Source organism: Primulina tabacum, chromosome 13, assembly GCF_025594145.1.
Source record: "Primulina tabacum isolate GXHZ01 chromosome 13, ASM2559414v2, whole genome shotgun sequence".
NCBI lineage: Eukaryota > Viridiplantae > Streptophyta > Magnoliopsida > Lamiales > Gesneriaceae > Primulina > Primulina tabacum.
The window spans coordinates 1,382,475-1,402,933 of record NC_134562.1 but is presented as its reverse complement, the minus strand read 5'-3'; the positions used below and the strand labels follow the sequence as shown (position 1 = coordinate 1,402,933).

At 39.0% G+C, this 20,459-nt stretch overlaps 2 protein-coding genes across 2 annotated transcripts; both read left to right on the top strand.

Annotated features, from left to right (window-relative positions):
• Positions 1–569: 569 nt before the first annotated feature.
• Positions 570–1,163, top strand: LOC142523119 (uncharacterized). Its single transcript, XM_075626764.1, has one exon. The coding sequence runs from the start codon at positions 570–572 to the stop codon at positions 1,161–1,163; it is 594 nt and encodes a 197-aa protein (XP_075482879.1).
• Positions 1,164–6,306: 5,143 nt separating this feature from the next.
• Positions 6,307–8,522, top strand: LOC142522285 (patellin-3-like). Its single transcript, XM_075625566.1, has 4 exons — positions 6,307–7,741; positions 7,838–7,962; positions 8,039–8,174; positions 8,269–8,522. The coding sequence occupies exons 1-4, from the start codon at positions 6,413–6,415 to the stop codon at positions 8,518–8,520; spliced, it is 1,842 nt and encodes a 613-aa protein (XP_075481681.1). The 5' UTR covers positions 6,307–6,412; the 3' UTR covers positions 8,521–8,522.
• The last annotated feature ends 11,937 nt before the right edge of the window (positions 8,523–20,459 follow it).

Genomic DNA, 20,459 nt, shown 5'->3' with positions numbered 1-20,459 from the left:
TGTGAAGTATTGTTCTCATCCAATGACAAAGATTTGAAACGTGAATGGGGTGTGTGGCTACGGGCACCGGACAAGCGAAACCAGCAAACAAAAATATCAAAATGGTTGCGTGAATTCTCGGAATTGGATACGAATGCTTCGGGGATAGATGGTGGGGAAAACTCCGGCCGATCCAGTGCACCGGTAAGCACAAGATCTGAAACCCAATTAATTCCCATAACTTTCGGGGATTCTGGAACAAATTTGGGAAGGAATATTATACAAAACAACAACATGCATGATACTCGGGATTTTCCCGCTGGATACCAAATTCAAAACACTCAACCGGATGAAGTTGGGGAGGGTACTGGGCTTATTATAAACGAGGACAGGAAACGACGACGGGCTAATAAGCAACTAGAGGCCCAACTCGGCCTTATGGACGTTGAACAAGACAATAATTCAAGCCCACCTACAGAATCTTATGACATGCACTCAAGAAACAACTCCCACAATAGCAAGAACACTTCGATCACTTCTAATGTTCATTTTTTAACGATGGAGCCTGGGCACCAGGCCCACCGACAATCATGATTGTCTTAAGCTGGAACTGCCGGGGACTCGGCCATACTCGAGCAGTTCCAAACCTCCGTGAGTTGGTAAAAACTCGTAGGCCAACTGTAGTTTTTCTTTCAGAAACATTGGTTCACTCGAACAAGATCGAGGAGATTCGAATTTCTTTGGGCGTTGATGGGGCTTACTCGATTGATTGTGAGGGAAGAAGCGGTGGTATAGCGGTACTTTGGCGGTATAGTAATATGTGCACAATCTTGAATTATTCTCGAAACCATATTGATGTTAAGGTGTCTGAATCTGGACAAGAAGATTGGAGACTTACTGGTTTTTATGGATTCCCAGAAACCACAAGGTGTAGGCAATCATGGGCACTCATACGTGAATTGCCAGACCTTTCAACGCTTCCGTGGTATATGATCGGGGACTTCAATGACATTCTAAATCAACATGAAAAAAGAGGACTGATAAACCGCCCCGAATGGATGATACGAGGATTTCGGGACATCATTACTGAGTCCGATCTTCATGATATCCCATTGAAAGGTCACCCATTCACATGGGAAAGATGCCGGGGACAAATGTATTCAGTGGAAGAGGAGTTAGACTGAGCCGTGGTTTCATCTGCATGGCAAAATAAATTTGAACATGCTTCTCTATTAAACTTGGTCGCATCTCACTCGGATCACTCACCTATTCTACTTGATACAGAGCCACGAAATGTTCACACATCAAATTGGATGTTTCGCTTTGAAAATCGGTGGCTCAAAGAAAGTGAACTTCCTGAGGTGGTGTCAGCTAATTGGAATTCTTATGGGAATGGAGACGTGATTACAAAATTGCAAAATCTCTCCAGCAACTTATCCAATTGGAGTCGAAAACTGAACAAAGAGTTTAGAGCTAATATTGCAAAAACGAAAGAGCAGATCAAAAATCTTCGTGAAAAAAGCGACCCAATCTCCATTGCACAAGTACAGGAGCAAAAGGAAAAATTATCTAACTTATTGGCACAATATGAGACGTTCTGGAAACAGCGGGCAAAGCAATTCTGGTTGAAAAAAGGCGACATGAATACAAAATTCTTTCACTGCACGACCACTAGACGAAAGGAAAGAAACCGTATCAGGAAACTAACTGATGAATGTGGTGTAACATATGATGCGACTCCAGATTTGAATCGCATTGCACATGATTACTTTGATAGTCTATTCAAAGCGAGTGAAGCTCATTATGAACCAGTGGTAAGCCACATCGATTCAATGATTACAGATGAGGATAATCAACGTCTAACAGAGCCTTTCACCAGTGATGAATTTCGAACAGCCTTATTTCAAATGCACCCGGATAATTCCCCGGGACCTGATGGGTACAACCCAGCGTTTTTCCAACGCTTCTGGCATATTGTGGGGGAGGATGTATTTCGAAATAGCTCAGAATGGTTAAAGAAAGGTGTGTTCCCGGAGTCTCTCAATGACACTATAATTACTTTGATACCAAAATGCCCCAACCCAACGATGATGAAGGACCTACGACCAATATCCCTCTGCAACATCATATATTGCATCATCTCGAAGGTTTTGGCAAACTGTCTCAAAAAGGTACTTTCCCCATTGATATCTAACTCACAGGTGGCTTTTGTGCCGGAACGCTCTATCACATATAATGTCATAGCAGCTTTTGAAATCATCCACTACATGAAACGAAAGAGCAGAGGCAAAAGATGGGATGTGGCTTTAAAAATTGATATCAGCAAAGCATATGACCGCATTGATTGGGGTTTTTTGAAACAAATGATACTGCGTCTAGGATTTCTTCCAGAATGGGTCCGAATGATGAAGTTGTGTGTTACTACAGTGAAATACTCAATACAGGCAAATGATAAGCTATTTGGACCGATAATCCCAGAGCGTGGCCTGCGTCAAGGGTGTCCGCTATCACCCTATCTGTTTATTATTTGTGCGCAAGGATTATGTGTGTCACGCCCCGGGACGGAGGTTAGTTTACATCGGCGTTGCTCTCAAATTTACATTTGAAAACAACCAGCCTCAGAGTACAGAATTCAAAAACCAGTCTTTTATTCATAATACGGAATAAATCAATTGTCTGTTACAACTCGAATACTGATGTTTTACAGCGGAAATGTAAAACCAGACATAACAGTGTCTTAACAGATACAGCGGAATTAACATAAACATAAACTGAGAACAATAATCTTCTTCATCAGCCCCAGAACTGGATCTGCTCTTCTTCTTCTAATATTTCTTCCTTGTTCTTATCTGAGAGGGGTTTGGTGGGTGAGTGATATGATTGTCACTCAGTAATCAGAGGCGGGAATAACTCCCAATTTTCGAAATCGTTTTCAACAGGACAGTAAAACAGTAATATGCAGAAAACTCTTATTTTCATAACAGAAATCAGAATTCAGAAATCACAGGTTTCAGAACAGAAATCAAAATTAGTTAGCACTGAGCACGTTAGTGAATTTCATGGCTAAATCGATATCAGTCCCCTATATGTTCTCTCCTCTAAGGGGTGAGGCTAGAATCAGAATCAGAATTCAAAAATTTTCAGAATATATATTCCTACCATTAGTTCACTAGGGAGTTTCAGTGTCTCAAAATCATATATCGGAAATCAAACATACAGAAACTGTGCTTTAAAACAGAATTATCAAACTGATTTCAAGATATTTATATATAAGCCCACTTACCGTAATTTGCTAGAGTTTCGGTTGAAGTCTACTGGAAATCTGGTTGCCTCGCTACTGGTTTTTACAGCTCTAAAATACCCTCTCTTAGCTAAATTTTCAAGTGATAACTCAAGAATTGTGTAACAACAATCTCAGAGACTTGAGGATGTTATTTATAGGCCAAATTCTGACTGTTAGCCTCCCTATTAATGACCATAATCTGCCATTAACAGTCTTTATTCCATGTTAATGCTTCAGTTACAAGTCTAAGCTGAATCAGTAACTTTTTGCTGGATTCTAATCTTCTGCTGCTGGAGTTTTATCTGCTGTCTGCTGCTGGATTCTATTCTGCTAGAAAAGTACCAGCTTCTGAAATATTATCTTCTGCTAGAAATTTTGCATTGCTACTGAAATGCTGGAAATTCGGGTTCTCACAATGTGCGCTAATTGACAAGGCTGTCGCAGTGGTACACTACATGGAATCAAAATTTGTCGTGGTGCCCCGACTATATCTCACTTACTCTTTGCTGATGACAGCTTCTTCTTCTTTAGAGCCTCCCCAGAAGAATGTAACACTATGAAGCAACTCCTCTCGACTTATGAGTATGCAAGTGGACAAGCTATCAACTTGCAAAAATCTGGAATCTTTTATAGTAAAAACATTGATCAAGAAATAAAGGATGAATTGTCAACTATTTTGGGTGTGTCAAACCCACTGGACACCAGCAGATATTTGGGGCTACCGTCGCTTGTGGACAACAAAAAGAGGGCCGTATTTGGCTATCTTCATGATAGGCTTTGGAAACGACTCCATAATTGGAAGAAAATCTAACTATCATCGGCAGGTCGAGATGTACTCATTAAATCTGTTGCACATGTACTTCCAACTTATTGTATGAACTGCTTCCTACTGCCGAGTTCCTTGCTAGATGAACTCCAGAAAATGATGAACTCCTTCTGGTGGGGTTCAAAATCTAATGGAGCGAGAGGAATACATTGGATGACCTGGGATCGACTATGTGCGCAAAAATAAATGGGAGGCTTAGGATATCGAAACATAGAAGGATATAACCTTGCCATGCTTGCAAAGCAAGGCTGGAAGTGTATCTCTGCCCCTGATGCTCTATCTTCTTGGCTACTCAAAGCGAAATATTTTCCGAGAAACGACTTTGTAAATGCAAGACTAGGACCCAATCCTAGCTTCATATGGCGAAGCATCTGGTGCTCTCAAGCTATCTTGGCACATGGTATACGCTGGAAAATAGGTAACTGCCAATCTGTAAATATCCTACATGATCCTTGGTTACGTGATCCGGAAAATTTCTATATACAAACTCAGCTTGATGAGGAACAACATCTTGTGACAGTTTCATATTTGATTGATCCAACTGCAAGTCAATGGAATATCGATGTGCTACATGATTCCTTTCAACCACGAGATATCGAGGAAATAACAAAAATTCCTCTTTTATACCAAATTCAGAAGATATGAGAATTTGGCACTTCAGCCGAGATGGTATCTACTCAGTCAAATCCGGGTATAAGCTTCTTATGAATACATATAATCAATCTAGCTACTCATGCATTGCATCTGGGACTTGGGCTAAAATGTGGAAGCTCGAATTACCACCAAAGATCAAGTTCTTCCTTTGGCGTATTGTAAGAAACTGCTTTCCTTGTCGCAATAACCTACAAAACCGAGGGCTGAATGTCCCCATATGTTGTGTTTTATGTGGATCTGGTATCAAGAGTAATTGGCATCTCTTCATAGACTGCCCTTATGCTCAGAATTGTTGGAACCTTGCTAACTTGATACATCTTGTTGAGGAATGTGCTAATGCATCATAATCTTTTTCAAAATGGTTCTCTCAATGCTTGGAACAGTGCCCACCACAAGAAAAGTCCAACTTAGCCATGATTTTGTGGAGCATATGGAGATATCGGAATGATAAACTATGGAACGATGTGGATAGACCAGCTAGAGTTAATATTTCACTAGCATCCGACCTACTCCAACAATGGAGATATGCTCGAACACTGGACCGAGTTCCACTTACACAGAAGATGCCCTCGCCTGAAGAAATGCGATGGCACAGACCGCCTTCGGGCTTTATGAAATGCAACATTGATGCAGCCACTTTTAAGAAAGCGCGCAAGACTGGGGTATAAGCAATAATTCGGGACTCCAATGGAGAATTCATGATCTCTAGGATGCAAAAGTGTTATGGGATACTTGAGGTACGAGAAGCTGAAGCGAAAGCATTGCTTGATGCCATTCTTTGGGTTGTCTCCTTGGAACTACAAAACATTATATTCGAAACAGACTACAAACTGGTGGTAGATGTTATAGCCTCAAAGCTGGCGAATCGTAGTGAATTTGGATCAATTGTTGCTGGATGTTGCTCCCTTCTCTGTCAAGAACATTCGTAAGAATTTCGTTTTGCCAGAAGACAAGCGCATATGGCTGCTCACACTCTGGCTAGGGCTGCCACTTCTTATGCTAGTCTTTTTATTTCTTATGACAGTCCTGAGCTTATTACAGATATTCTATTTCATGATTGTAATAACTCTGATTTGAATTAATGAAGAATGATATTTTGTTGCAAAAAAAAAAAAAAAATAGAACATTGACTTAAAATGATGATATGAATATGGCTGAAAATTAAAAATAACATGAAAAAAAACGTACAACTTATTTAACCAAAATTACAACTTAATTTAGAAGCATTGTTTTTTTAGTAAATTTTTTTGGAATATATATATATATATATATATATTAATTTAGAAGCATTGTTTTTTTAGTAAATTTTTTTTGGATATATTGTTTGGTAATTTAGAAGCACTGTGGAGTTACCAGAAAGTATGATACTATCAGAGGCATAAAGAATCCAACGTTGTTTTACCGCCGACACAAATAAATATGAAGAGATGGGCCCGCCTCACAGTCGAATTACAGCAAAAAACTTGGCGAGATGATTGGGCCCCACCAACGAGCTGGCGCATTCATGCACTGTTTCTTCCTCAGATAATTGCTATATTAACACTCGTTCTTCCCTCAGTCTTCTTTCTATCGACTTCGCTGATTCAATTTCTTGGCTGGGTTTTTTTTTTTTATTTTCTTGTGGTTTTTCTGTTCATTTTTTGCTTGATTGGTGCGTTTGATCGATATCAATGGCCGAGGTAACAAAGAATTCGACTCCTGAAGCACCGAGTGCTGCTGCTGAAGATGTGGTGGTGTGCGATGTTCCGGTGGCTGAGAAGCTCACAACTGGCGTGGTGGATGAGGCGTTCCCTAAGCCGGAACCTGAGCCCGAGCTTGAGAAAGTAGAAGACGCAGTACCGAAGGAAGAGGCGGCGGTAGAAGGAGATACGAAGGAGAAAGACAAGGCCGTTGGAGAGAGCAAGATGACTGAATCTGCTTCTTTCAAGGAGGAGAGCAACAAAGTTGTTGATCTTATTGATCCAGAGAAAAAAGCTTTGGATGAATTCAAACTTTTGATTCGCAAGGCACTCGAAAAGCATGAATTCACCGCGCCGCCCACTCCGGCCAAGGAGGAGGAGAACAAAGAGGAAGAACCGAAAGCAGAAGAGAATAAAGAGGAGGAATCAAAACCTGAGGAGAAGTTAAAAGAACCACCCACGAAGACCGAAGAAAAAACGGAAGCTTGCGAGGTACCTGCTGAAGTTCCGCTGCCGGCACCACCCGTGGATCCGGAGCCCGTGAAGCTGGAACCTGAGGTGCCGGTGGAGAAAAAGACTGAAGAGGAAAAAACTCCACCACCAGCTGTTGAAGAGACCAAGGCTGAAGCATCGGAAACGGTGGTTGCGAAGGTAGAAGAAAAGGTCGAATCCATAGCCGAAGAAATCAAAGAAACTATAGTTCATGAAGTCACCGCCCCTACGCCGACACCGTATGAAGAATCTGTCATCGCCCCCGCGGAGGAAGAACAAGTGGCGGCGGAAACGGAACCACCACTTCCACCGGAGGAGGTCTCCATCTGGGGTATCCCACTTCTAGCTGATGAAAAGAGTGACGCGATTCTCCTCAAGTTCTTGAGGGCGAGAGACTTCAAGGTGAAAGAAGCCTTCTCCATGTTGAAAGACGTGGTGGGATGGAGAAAAGAGTTCAAAATCGACGAGTTATTGGAGGAGGAAGGAATTGTTGAGGGGCTGGAAAAGGTTGTTTATGTCCACGGAGTAGATAAGGAAGGGCACCCCGTTTGCTACAATGCTCTAGGAGAGTTCCAGGACAAGGAATTGTACAGCAAAACCTTCGCTGATTCCGAGAAAAGAGCCAAGTTCTTGAAGTGGTACATTCAGTTCTTGGAAAAGAATATCAGGAAACTCGACTTCACCCTTGATGGCACCTGCACTATTGTCCAAATCATCGATCTTGATAACTCTCCTGGACTCACTTTATTCAAGAAAGAGTTCCGCCAATCCACAAATCAAGCCCTCCAATTGCTCCAGGATAATTATCCTGAATTTGTGGCCAAACAGGTGAAATATTGATTGATGTGTCTCTGTATAATCACCCCTTCAAACTATGTATACCTTTTTTGACTTATTAAAGTGCTGGTTCTTGGTGGTGTGAAGGTGTTTATCAACGTTCCATGGTGGTATGTGGCTTACAATAGGATGATCAGTCCATTCTTCACTCAGAGAACAAAGAGCAAGTTTGTGTTTGCAGGACCCACCAAGACTGCCGAGACCTTATTCAAGTTTGTACTTTTTAGTGGATTTTTACTTCATTTTCTCCAATATTTATGGTGGTTAATCGGATTTGTGATGCATCAGATACTTGGCACCTGAGCAAGTTCCAGTTCAATACGGTGGCCTTAGCAAGGATGGTGAATTCACCGCTGCTGATGCCGCAATGGAGGAAACTATCAAGCCATCTTGCAAACATACCATTGAGCTTCCTATCACTGAGGTGGGCTAGTTTTGTGAACTGTGTGTTATTCGTGAAATTTATCTAAATGTTTTCTTTATCTAATGCTGGTTTACTTGTTTTTCGGATTCTACAGGCTTCCACATTGGTTTGGGAGGTGAGAGTGGGGGGCTGGGATGTTTCCTACGGAGCTGAATTTGTGCCTAGTGCAGAAGAGGGATACACTTGGATCGTGCAAAAGTTGAGGAAGATTGGACCGACCGACGAACAAGTAATTGGATGCACCTTCAAGATCGGGGAACCGGGCAAGATCGTTCTTACCTTCGACAACCAAACTTCGAAGAAGAAGAAGCTGATCTACAGGTTCAAGATCAAGTCCTCTGATTGAAATCGATCTCTGAATATTGAATGAAAAAAAGGGATCCTTTTGTGTATTCACATTCTTTTCTGATTGGTATTAGTTTTGAGTTGGATGTCTGGGGGAGTCATTGTTTCATGATTGTTTGGTTTTTTCTGTTTTTGGAATTGAAATCTTTTGTTGGAATATATGAAATGTGTGGTGGAACAATTTGGAGTGGCAAAAGGAAATGTGGACAGAAATTTGTGTAAATTGTATAAATTAATTTTGTTATTTGTCATTTGTGTTGCTTCTTTTCCATGGATTTTTTTTTTAATGTTCTTAGAAATTCTTCTCTTGCTATATTATCATGGTTAAATATTTAAGACCAATTCACTCGAGGTTTTAACCTTAATTTGATCATTCCTATATAGTCTACTTAAGATTCTTGGTTGGTTATTTCTGAAGCAAATACCCATTCCAGATTTCCGGTTCAAGGTCTTTATTTTAGGCTAAATCTAATTTTTATAGGTAAGTTTATTTATAATATATTTAAAAAAAAAATATGGTTTATGTCATGTTAAAAAGTAACAAATTGTCACTTTTCTTTTTAGTATAAACGTAAACAAATGGTCCCTTTTGAGACACTTTGATTAAAGTCTTAATTTCTGGTTAATAAAAAAAATTTACGAAAAAAATCAGATTATTGAGAAATGAGGGCCTGTCCATCAAGAATCATAATATATAGGGAATTTTTTTTTTCAAAAAAGAATCATAATACATAGGAAATTAAAACATAATTAAGAGGACAAGAGGAAAACTCCAAGCTGAATTTCATCATTTTAGTACTTTTACCTTTCAACAACTTATTTTGTTTGTTATTATCACAATAGCTTGATTATCCACAAGCAAGAAACATAAAATATTACGAGTGTTTACTTTGTTGTTCCATAAAATATTCAGGCTTTATAATTTGAGCATGTCACCGTCTCACGAATCTTTATCTGTGAGAAAGATCAACTACCGATATTCACAATAAAAAGTAATAGTCTTAACATAAAAAATAATATTTTTTCATGTATGACCCAAATAAGAGATTCGTCTCACAAAATACGATCCATGAGACCGTCTCACACAAATTTTTACTTTCTAATTTTGGATATACAGTCTGCAGAACATATGAAAATAAGAAATAGACTATGCTACAATAAATAATTTGTATTGAAATGGAAGGGTTATCTAAGTTATCATCATTATTTTTTTCCCAAGTGGTTTGTTATACTCGAAACTCTATTCCAAGCTAAGGTTTATTTTTCCCGAATTGAACTCGGGACTACATCCCAAACCAGGATCGGAAGGATGATATATTGTAGTTATGATAATGAATCTTGAGAAAAATAATGGCCGGGGGGGTATTGAGACAACTTGCATGTGTGTTTGGATTTTACTTCATGTCGTGTGGATAACAATAAAGATCCATAAATGCAACACAAAACTTACATGAAATTTTGATCTATATTACACGACTACTCAAAAAGTTTCGACGCCCCACTCATTCAATCAAAAAATTCTGATACCACTATACCGAGACACGATACAAAATAAACTGTTACATGCGAAGCTCTTCTTTTACCAAAAAGCAAACTCAGTACAAGTTTCAGTTAATGCATGTAAGACACCACCTTGAAACGGTAAAGTAGCTTCTTCTTCTTCGTGGTAGGGTTATCGATCCTGAGTAGTATATTGCCAAGCTCGCTGATATCGGAACTATTCTACACAACTGGTACATCTATCGGAGCAATTCTTCTAGTATTTTGTATTATTACCGTGCAACAACCTTCATCCTTTGGTACGTATTCTGCACTGTAGCTCACAACACGAAGCTTCCAAGCAAGAGTGCATTTCTGCAAATCGCCACATTCCATTGACATGAGATTTTGAAAGTGAATTTTCAACATGGTTTCAAAATTTATTATGAGAAACATCCCATGTATATGTTGTGATTCGTATTTGAAAGTTCCATTTCCACAGGGTGAATGTGACGAGGGTGAGTGTTGTGTGTACCATAATGTAGGTGTTGTGCGTAGGTGTTGTAACACCCACGACAACATGCAGCGGAAATTATAGTTTAACACATTAAAACACAACTGGAATGACAATAATACGAGATACGAGAGATAAATTATGCACAAGTATAAAATACTTGTGCGGTGCCTCAGGGCAAAATAATTCACTAGAAAAACTTGTAAGTTTACAAAAACCAATACTAGTGAAAGAATAAAACAACTCCCTTATTAAGGCGAGTAACAAATTTCATCCTAAACCTCTAACAAACCGTATAACCAAAATACATAGGATGCATCAACTGAGAAGTGAAAAAGTCTTCAAAAATCAGCGCACTAATCAAAACAGTGATTAGGTGTTGTCTTCAGATGTAGTCAGCACTTCACAGCAACACTTTATCAACGACGCGAGATTGCTTCAATCAGAAAATATTTTCTTCGTACAAATGCATCTCTGTCTCTCCGAAAGTTTTATGCTCTATATCGTCCCCCTCTTTTTTTTTTCTTCTCCTTTGAGTCCTATTTAACATAGAAAAACCAATTTCATTAGGAAACAAACTCTTTTTATAACAAGGATAATATCTTAAAGATATTGTGATATCATATCTTAAAGATATTAAGAGTCATATCAAATATAGTCTTATATCACATATTGAATTTATACGAGATCATATCATCAATTTCGAGATTATCCTCATGTCTAGAAAGGCAAAATATTAAAGATAAAAAAGTAAAATATATCAAGGAATAAAATTCCTTTCAATCTCCCCCTTTTTGCCTTTCTGGACAAAACAACCCAAAAATAGTTGTACATCTCAGCTCCCCCTGAGTTACCAAATCAGTGACTCAGCCAACTTTAGTTGACTCCCCCTGAATTCTACCGTTAAGCCTTCCCCTGATGAAAAATACAGTTCACTCAGGTGTTGTATGTTAGATGTTGCAACATTCAGATCATAACACCGAAATATTTCATTAATCAGGAGGGACAAAGATCAGAGAGAATAAAAGGACAACTAAAATACTAAAACCATCAAGAGAGAAAAAAACTCAAAATCTCATTATCCTTCATTACTGCCATCATCATCAGCCATTTTTGCTCCACTGGTTCCAGCTATATCTGTATCTACTCCCCCTTTTTGTCCAGAATGGACACTTTCACCCAGCAGAAGCTCATAGTTAGCCACTTGATTTTCATAATGTTCAATGGTTTTCTTGGCATTTTCAATCTGTTGTCGACCATAGGCAATCTGAGCTTGAATGTAGAAGATAGACAGTGTGACATAACCAGTAGGAGGAACATCTGTAGGTGGCTGTTCAGCTGTCTCAGGCACATGTTCAGATGTTGTATCATCAGTGTTGCCAACATCCGGAGCAACATTTGAATGCAGCAAGGCAGATCGATCTTTCTATTGCCTTTGAAATAAGCAGGAGAAATCTTCAGAGGATCTTTGATAGGGCAATGATCTTCATCAATATCCTTAATGAAACCTTGAGATTCCAAGATTCCATAAATCAGTGAAGGGTAGGGCATCTTTGTTTTCTTGAAGTCTCCTTCAGCATATTGCAATGCTGTCCTGAACACCAGATTTCCAAAGTTAAAGGCCCTTTCAGTACCAATAGCAAACAACATCAGGGCCTGAGATCTAGTCACAGTAGTAGAATTGGTTGACGGTGTCCAATTCCAGATTGATGTCTTGTGCAGCACGGAGAAAAAAGAAGTGAGATTAGCAGCACTCAACTTCTTGGGATAATCAGGGAATACTTTGATCAGGCCTCCAGTGAGCACAGAGGTTACAACATTTATGTCCAGATCCTCTTCAACTTCCTCAATATCCTGAGTGTTGTAGAATGCATTGATCACAGAAGGTGAGAACTTGTAGATACGATCACGAACAAACACTCTCCCATACTTCACCGATTCCTCATCTCCAACACTGCCCAGGAGATTGCAGTAAAATTCTAACACTACACGGCGACAGTAGGGCATAACAGTAGTGACTGTGGATAGCAACCTTCGGTTCTTGAGAAACTCAATCAAATTGTATTTCCCATATGCATTAACATCAATATTTTTCTCCTCAATCAGCTCTCTCTGAACAAACAGCGGCCATAATGCCAAGGCATCCTCAGAATAAAATTTGGGGGAAAAAGACTTACTTAAATCATAGTCAGCCAAGTCAATGTGGCGCTCGGTGTTGTCAACATCCACCTCAACACCGACAGCAGTAGCAGCAACATCATCAGAAGACTCACTAGCTTCAGAGCCAATATCCTCAAATTCAGCATCACCCTGTTCCTCAGATTCAAAGTCAGATACAGACGATGAAGAGGAAGAAGCTCCAGGTCGGTTTTGCTCAAACTCCTTCATCATTTCTGAATCAGGTTCATCATCCTTAGAAATTTGTTTCTTGGCAGCCTTTTCTTCCTTAAGGTGAGCGAGAAACTCGGCCAGAGATTGTTCATCTTCTAAAGGCTCATCAGGAACTCTTTCTTCTGCAACATTTTGAGTATCTGTGATGGGGTTTTGTTTTTGAATACCAGAAGTAGAACCAGGTTCCTTTGCAGCAACAGTTGGTTTGGGGCGAGCCACCAACTCAAAATCATCATCATCGGAGTCATCTCCAGATGAGAAATCAGGGTCCAGAAGATTTGAGGAGGTAGATGCCCGAGACTTTTTGGTTGGAACAAAGTCAGGATCGAACCCTGCTTGTCTCTTTGACCTTCGGCGCATAGGAGCAGCGGGAATAGCTTTATTCAAGACTTCAAAGTCCGGTGGATTCTCGACATTGATCTCGTTCCCAGGTTCACCAGGAGCGATCATTTCCAGCGGAGTTGGTTCTTCTGACACGCCCACAATTTCCATCCCCTCAACATTGGTTTCGGCTGTGGGTGTTGTGTCAGGTGATTTTCCACCCATGCTCGCAGCCATTTCACTCCTAATGTCGTGAGGATCGAAGCCAGCCATCTGCGAAATCAAGAACAAAAGTAGATCGGTTCGAAGGACACAGAAAATCGCGAAGAACAGAGATATTTTAAGCAAAAACAATGAATAGTGAGGGCAGGAGAAATTTTAGAATGTGAGGGAAAATACTAAACAGTAAAGTTATTCTTCGTCCATTCCTAATTATTTAAGCACAACTCTCCAACGGTAACATTCTGTTGAGCCGCAACTTCAGCACCTTTTCAACTCAATTTTTACTCTCACCCAACGGTAACTTTGTGAAACAGTGCCATCATTATTTCAAGAAATCAGGCAGGATAAAACACCACGTCGAATTAACCCCACAAACAGTTAGAAATCAAGAAATTTCAAAATTAAGTCGGTTAGGGTTTTCTTCGTATTTCATGAATTAAAAACTGATAGCCCACTGGTCATGATGAATTCACATAACAGCAGTATGAATGACTTAAATTTATGCCTAAAGTATGATCAAAAATGAAATGCACACGCATGTGATCAAACTGTGATCAGTCTGTACTTAGGTGTTGGCAACACCTCTTGGCAACACTCACAAGTTGGACTCAAACTTTCTTGAACATTTTTAATTCAGACATGGTAGCTCCCACTCTAGAAGAACGGTCTTCATAGGACTCTTCTAGGTAGCTTTTTCCATCTGTATTTTGAATTAGAAGTGGTAGCTCCCACACTAGAAGAACGGTCTTCATTGGACTCCTCTAGGTAGCTTTTTCCATTTTCTTCTAAAATTTTTTTTTTTTCTTTTCTATTTTTCACCTTATTGCTCAAGAATTTTCTAAGTCATTTTTTACATTGGACAAGATCATGTGGTACACAAACATCCTCACAGCTTAATGACTTAGATTCAGAACACTCCATACTTTAGAAAATTTTGATAGAAAGTTTGATTCACAACTGAGAGCACACCATTCAGTATCCTTCACTTGTACAGGCTTCACACAAAACAGGATGTATGCAATATGTCTAGCATCCTAAAAATAAAATGCACATGCATGCTGAGTGTTGTCCACAGGTGTTGTAACACCGAGGACAACATCCGTGAGTGATCATTGTGCACACAAGCTGAGAGACTTCCTAAGATTGGAAAATCTCTCAAAATCCAATGGTTTTGTAAAAATATCAGCCAGTTGGTTCTCAGTTCTAACAAATTCCATTCGAATTGTACCCTTATCAACCAAATCTCGAATAAAATGATGTCTAATGTCTATGTGTTTCGTTCGAGAGTGTTGTACTGGATTTTTTGAAATATCAATTGCACTTGAATTGTCACAGTATACAATTAAGGTGTCACTGTTGAAACCATAGTCTTTAATCATTTGATTCATCCACAAAAGTTGTGAACAACAGCTAGCAGCTGCAACATATTCAGATTCAGCAGTGGACAGAGATACACAATTTTGCTTTTTACTATACCATGACACCAAATTGTTACCTAGATAAAAACATCCTCCAGTGGTACTCTTCCTATCATCTAGATTTCCAGCCCAGTCAGCATCACTAAACCCCACTAGATTTGTGTTTGTTTCTTTGGTGTACCACAAACCTAAGTTAACTGTCCCGGCTATATATCTCAAAATTCTTTTGACAGCTTTTAAATGAGTGACTTTAGGATCAGCCTGGTACCTGGCGCACAAACGTACACTAAACATGATGTCGGGACGACTTGCACTTAAGTAAAGAAGACTGCCTATGATTCTGCGATACTGGGTGTTGTCAACACCTGCAGCAACATCGTCTTTGGACAATTTTTCAGTCGACCCCATTCGTGTTTTCATGTGTTTAGTGTTCTCGGTAGAAAATTTCTTCACCAAATTCTTGGCATACTTGGATTGACACAGAAAGATACCATCATGCATTTGTTTAATTTGCAATCCAAGAAAGAAACTTAATTCTCCTACCATGCTCATTTCAAATGTGGTAGACATGCATTTAACAAATTCATCAACATGCTTTTGAGAAGAAGCACCAAAAATGATGTCAATTTGACACACAAGAATATCATGCTTCGATTTTTGAATAAAAAGGGTTTTATCAACCTCACCTCATTTGAAGACTAAGTCAAGCAGATATTCAGTAAGCCTACCATACCATGCTCGTGGAGCTTGTTTAAGTCCATAAAGTGCCTTCTTCAACTTGTAGACATGGTTCGGGTGGTTTGGATCTTCGAACCCTTTAGGTTGGCTTACATAAGCTTCTTCATTCAAAATGCCGTTCAAAAAGGCACTTTTCACATCCATTTGATATAGTTTTATGTCCATGTGACAAGCGATAGCAAGTAAAAGTCGGACTGATTCAATCCGGGCAACAAGGGCAAATGTCTCATCAAAATCAATTCCTTCAATTTGAGTATACCCTTGAGCAACTAACCTAGCTTTATTTCTCACAACAATCCCAGATTCATCAGTTTTGTTTTCAAAAATCCATTTGGTTCCAATAACATTCACATTATCAGGTCTGGGAACCAAATCCCACACATCATTCCTAACAAATTGTTCAAGTTCCTCATGCATCGCATCAACCCAAAATTCATATTTTAAGGCTTCATTTATATTTTTGGGTTCAATGAGCGAAACAAAACAAGAATGACTTACTTGAGAGTATACGGAAGTCATGCATACTAGACCCATCATTTTCCGATAATCTACCTTCTCCTTTCTTCTAGTTTGCATTCCTCCAAATGCTTCTCCAATGATCTGAGATGATGGATGATTTTTCTGAATCTTACTGGGAATATCAATCCCTTCATTGGTTACAACATCATCATTTTCAGTATATTCTCCTGGTTCATCATTTGATTCTGCCAGTGCAGGTGTTGTCTCAGGTGTTACAACACCGGGTGCAACATCTGTGTTAGGCAGTGTCTCACTTATGTTCAGTAGCCCATCAATATCGTCCTCGATTGTTTTTCCCGTTAGATCTGCAAGATCGTCAAAAACAACGTTAATAGATTCCATAGTCGTTCTTGTTCTGAGATTATACACGCGATATGCACGACTATTGGATGAATAACCAAGAAATAAACACTTGTCACTTTTAGAGTCAAACTTTGCAAGATGATCTCGGTCATTCAAAACATAACATACACACCCAAAAACATGAAAGTACTTCAGGTTTGGCCTCTTTCCCATGATGATTTCATAGGATGTCATAGTAGAACCACTCCTTAAGTACACACGGTTTGAAATATGACATGCTGTGTTTAAGGCCTCGGCCCAAAATCGTTTTGAAATATTCTTTGAACTCAACATGACCCTAGCCATTTCTTGCAGTGTCCTATTCTTCCTTTCGGCTATTCCATTTTTTTTAGGAGTCTTAGGGGCCGAAAATTCATGAGTTATCCCTATCTTTTCACAGAATGATATAAAGTGTGAGTTTTCAAATTCTTTACCATGATCGGTCCTTATATTACCAACCCTCAAATCATGTAGATTAGTAATCTTAGCATGTAATTTCTTAAAAACAGCAAATGTGTATGATTTTTCTCTAAGAAAACTTACCCATGTAAAGCGAGAGAAATCATCCACACAAACACATGAATACTTCTTACCTCCAAGGCTTTCCACTTCCATTGGACCCATAAGATCCATGTGCAAGAGTTCAAGACACCGTGTTGTTCCAAAGTGTTGCAACACTTGATGGGGAACACGTGTTTGCTTACCCTTTTGACATGCACCACAAACATAAGGAATTCCAGAGGATAAATTAGGCATACCTCTCACAGCATCGTACTTACCAAGGTTCTTTAATGTCTTGAAGTTTGCATGACCCAATTTTTGATGCCACAAGTTTAGTTCACTTACTTTTGAATGATTGCACACAGGGTCCTCTCCAAGTTGATAACAATTGTCAGCCGACCTTGTACCTGTCAAAATACATGTATCAGTATTATCAAAAACTTCACAAATGTCTTTATCAAACTTAACATGTAAACCATCATCACAAAGTTGACTTATGCTTATTAAGTTTGAGTTAAGTCCTTCGACATAAAGCACATTGTGTAGACTAGGCAGTCCATCAACATTCAAGGTCCCTTTGCCAGCTATTCTTCCTTTAGCACCTCCACCATATGTCACATGACCATTCCTTATTTCAACATAGTCAGTCAAATAGTCTTTAGAACCTGTCATGTGGCGTGAACAGCCACTGTCAAAGTACCATATTCCTGCAATGTTAGTTTTTAACGAAGTATAAATAACAGAACATTGAATATTAGCCTTTGGCACCCAAACCCTTTTTACCGATGGTTTCCTATTGGCAGTGTTACGCCGGATGTTGTACAACACCTGTGGCAACACCTGTTCAGATTCCCATCTTTTGTAGTCATCTCTCAGTTTAAAACAGTAGGGTTTGATATGACCAGGTCTAAAGCAATAGTGGCAGATAAAGTGGCGTTTTCTGGACTTGGACTTCTTTGTAGATATTTGCCTCTTTGATGAAACACCTTTTTCAGTGTATGTAGCATTCGAGATTTCAGCACTTCCTTTGACAAAGACAGTTGGTTTTCTTTCAGTGTTGGAAGACTCTCCTATTTCAAATTGGTGATTCGTATAACCAAGTCCAACTTTGTCATTCTTTCCAATCATCAAGAGTGAATCAAGTTTGGATGAACTTGAATTAAGCTTCGCAAGAATTTGAGTTGCTTCTCCAAGCTCTTCCTTGACTTTGCATAATTCCAGATCTTTCTTACTTAAGATTACTTCAAGTCATGATACTTGTGACTTCAGCTCAGTGTTCTCTTTGGAGAGAATTGCATTCACTTTATTTCTTTTGATCCAGTCTTCATACAATTCTTCATACATTGTCTGCACACTTTCCAGAGTGACTTCATCATCATCTACTTCTTGGTTTTCAGACTGACTTGATTCACCAAGGGTTGTAGAATTAAGACACACTGAATTTGAAGAGATGTTGCGACCAGGTATTGCAACACCTGTGGCAACACCCAAAGGATTGATTTGCATTGAACGCTTCTCCTTGATCACAGCAGACAACGATGTGTGATTTTCAGATTCATTTGATCCTTGATCATCATCAGACTCTTCATCACTCAAAGTGACAGCCATGCCTTTGTTTCTCCGAAGTCGATTGGCACACTCATTGGCATAGTGTCCAAATCCAGAACACTCTCTGCATTGTACTGAGTCCAAATTTCTGACATCTGATTGGATTTGCAATTCAGTTTTTGGTCGAAATTGTCCTTTCATAGGAGTAAACTTTTGAGCTTTTGCAGAAGTGGTGATATTGGGCAACACAGATTTTTGTCCAATTTTCTTCTTCTCTCTCATTTTCTTCAAGTAATCACCGAATTTTTTAGTAATTAGAGAGATAGAATCTTCACCTAAATCAGATTCATTCACTTCTTTAGATATTTGAAGGATTTCATCATAAGAGTCAGTTGAAATTTCAAGGGCTATTGTCTTCCATTTATCCTTCTTTTGTAAATCAAGATTCATCTCAAAAGTTCTGAGGGAACTCATTAATTCATCCAGGTTGATTGTTGAAGTGTCTTTAGATTCTTCAATTGCACAAACTTTGACATTAAATTTCTCAGGTAGAGATCTTAAAACTTTGTTCACCAATCTTTCATTGGACATGGGATCTCCAAGACTGTGAGCTTCATTAGAAAGTTGTCTCAACCGGCTATCATACTCAAGAATAGACTCCTTGTCCTCCATTCTCAGGCTTTCAAATTTTGATGCCACCATCCTTAGCCTAGTTTTACGCACACTCTCGGATCCTTCACAATGTTTCTGAAGTATATCCCAAGCTTCTTTGGCACAAACACAATTGGTGATTAAATTAAACATCCTTGTGTCAACAGACGAAAATATAGCATTGAGATCCTTGGAATTAAAATTTGACGTTTGCACTTCATCGATTGTCCATGTACTTTCAGGTTTGAGCCGAGTGTCTCCATCAGCATCCTCAATCTTTGGTGGACTCCAACCATCAAGTACACGCTGCCAAGCTCTTTCTTCAATTGATTTAATAAAAACCCTCATCTTTACTTTCCATACTGCATAGTTTGATCCATCCAATACGGGAGGTCTAAAAACAGTGTTTGTTGATGCTTCCATGATCCTTTTCCACCTGGAAAACAAAACAAAACAGGATCTCACTTAGTAGCGTCAAGTGGAGGCTCTGATACCAATTGAAAGTTCCGTTTCCACAGGGTGAATGTGACGAGGGTGAGTGTTGTGTGTATCAGAATGTAGGTGTTGTGCGTAGGTGTTGTAACACCCACGACAACATGCAGCGGAAATTATAGTTTAACACATTAACACACAACTGGAATGACAATAATACGAGATACGAGAGATAAATTATGCACAAGTTTATACTTGTGCGGTGCCTCAGGGCAAAATAATTCACTAGAAAAACTTGTAAGTTTACAAAAACCAATACTAGTGAAAGAATAAAACAACTCCCTTATTAAGGCGAGTAACAAATTTCATCCTAAACCTCTAACAAACCGTATAACCAAAATACATAGGATGCATCAACTGAGAAGTGAAAAAGTCTTCAAAAATCAGCGCACTAATCAAAACAGTGATTAGGTGTTGTCTTCAGATGTAGTCAGCACTTCACAGCAACACTTTATCAATGACGCGAGATTGCTTCAATCAGAAAATATTTTCTTCGTACAAATGCATCTCTGTCTCTCCGAAATTTTATGCTCTATATCGTCCCTCTCTTTTTTTTTTCTTCTCCTTTGAGTCCTATTTAACATAGAAAAACCAATTTCATTAGGAAACAAACTCTTTTTAAAACAAGGATAATATCTTAAAGATATTGTGATATAATATCTTAAAGATATTAAGAGTCATATCAAATATAGTCTTATATCACATATTGGAATTTATACGAGATCATATCATCAATTTCGAGATTATCCTCATGTCTAGAAAGGCAAAATATTAAAGATAAAAAAGGAAAATATATCAAGGAAT

Bases quoted from the DNA above. Each gene is read 5' to 3' on its own strand.
- LOC142523119 (XM_075626764.1), top strand. From the start codon at position 570: ATGATTGTCTTAAGCTGGAACTGCCGGGGACTCGGCCATACTCGAGCA.
- LOC142522285 (XM_075625566.1), top strand. From the start codon at position 6,413: ATGGCCGAGGTAACAAAGAATTCGACTCCTGAAGCACCGAGTGCTGCT. The intron at 7,963-8,038 runs GTTTGTACTTTT...GTGATGCATCAG, and splicing joins ACTGCCGAGACCTTATTCAA to ATACTTGGCACCTGAGCAAG. The intron at 8,175-8,268 runs GTGGGCTAGTTT...CGGATTCTACAG, and splicing joins TTGAGCTTCCTATCACTGAG to GCTTCCACATTGGTTTGGGA.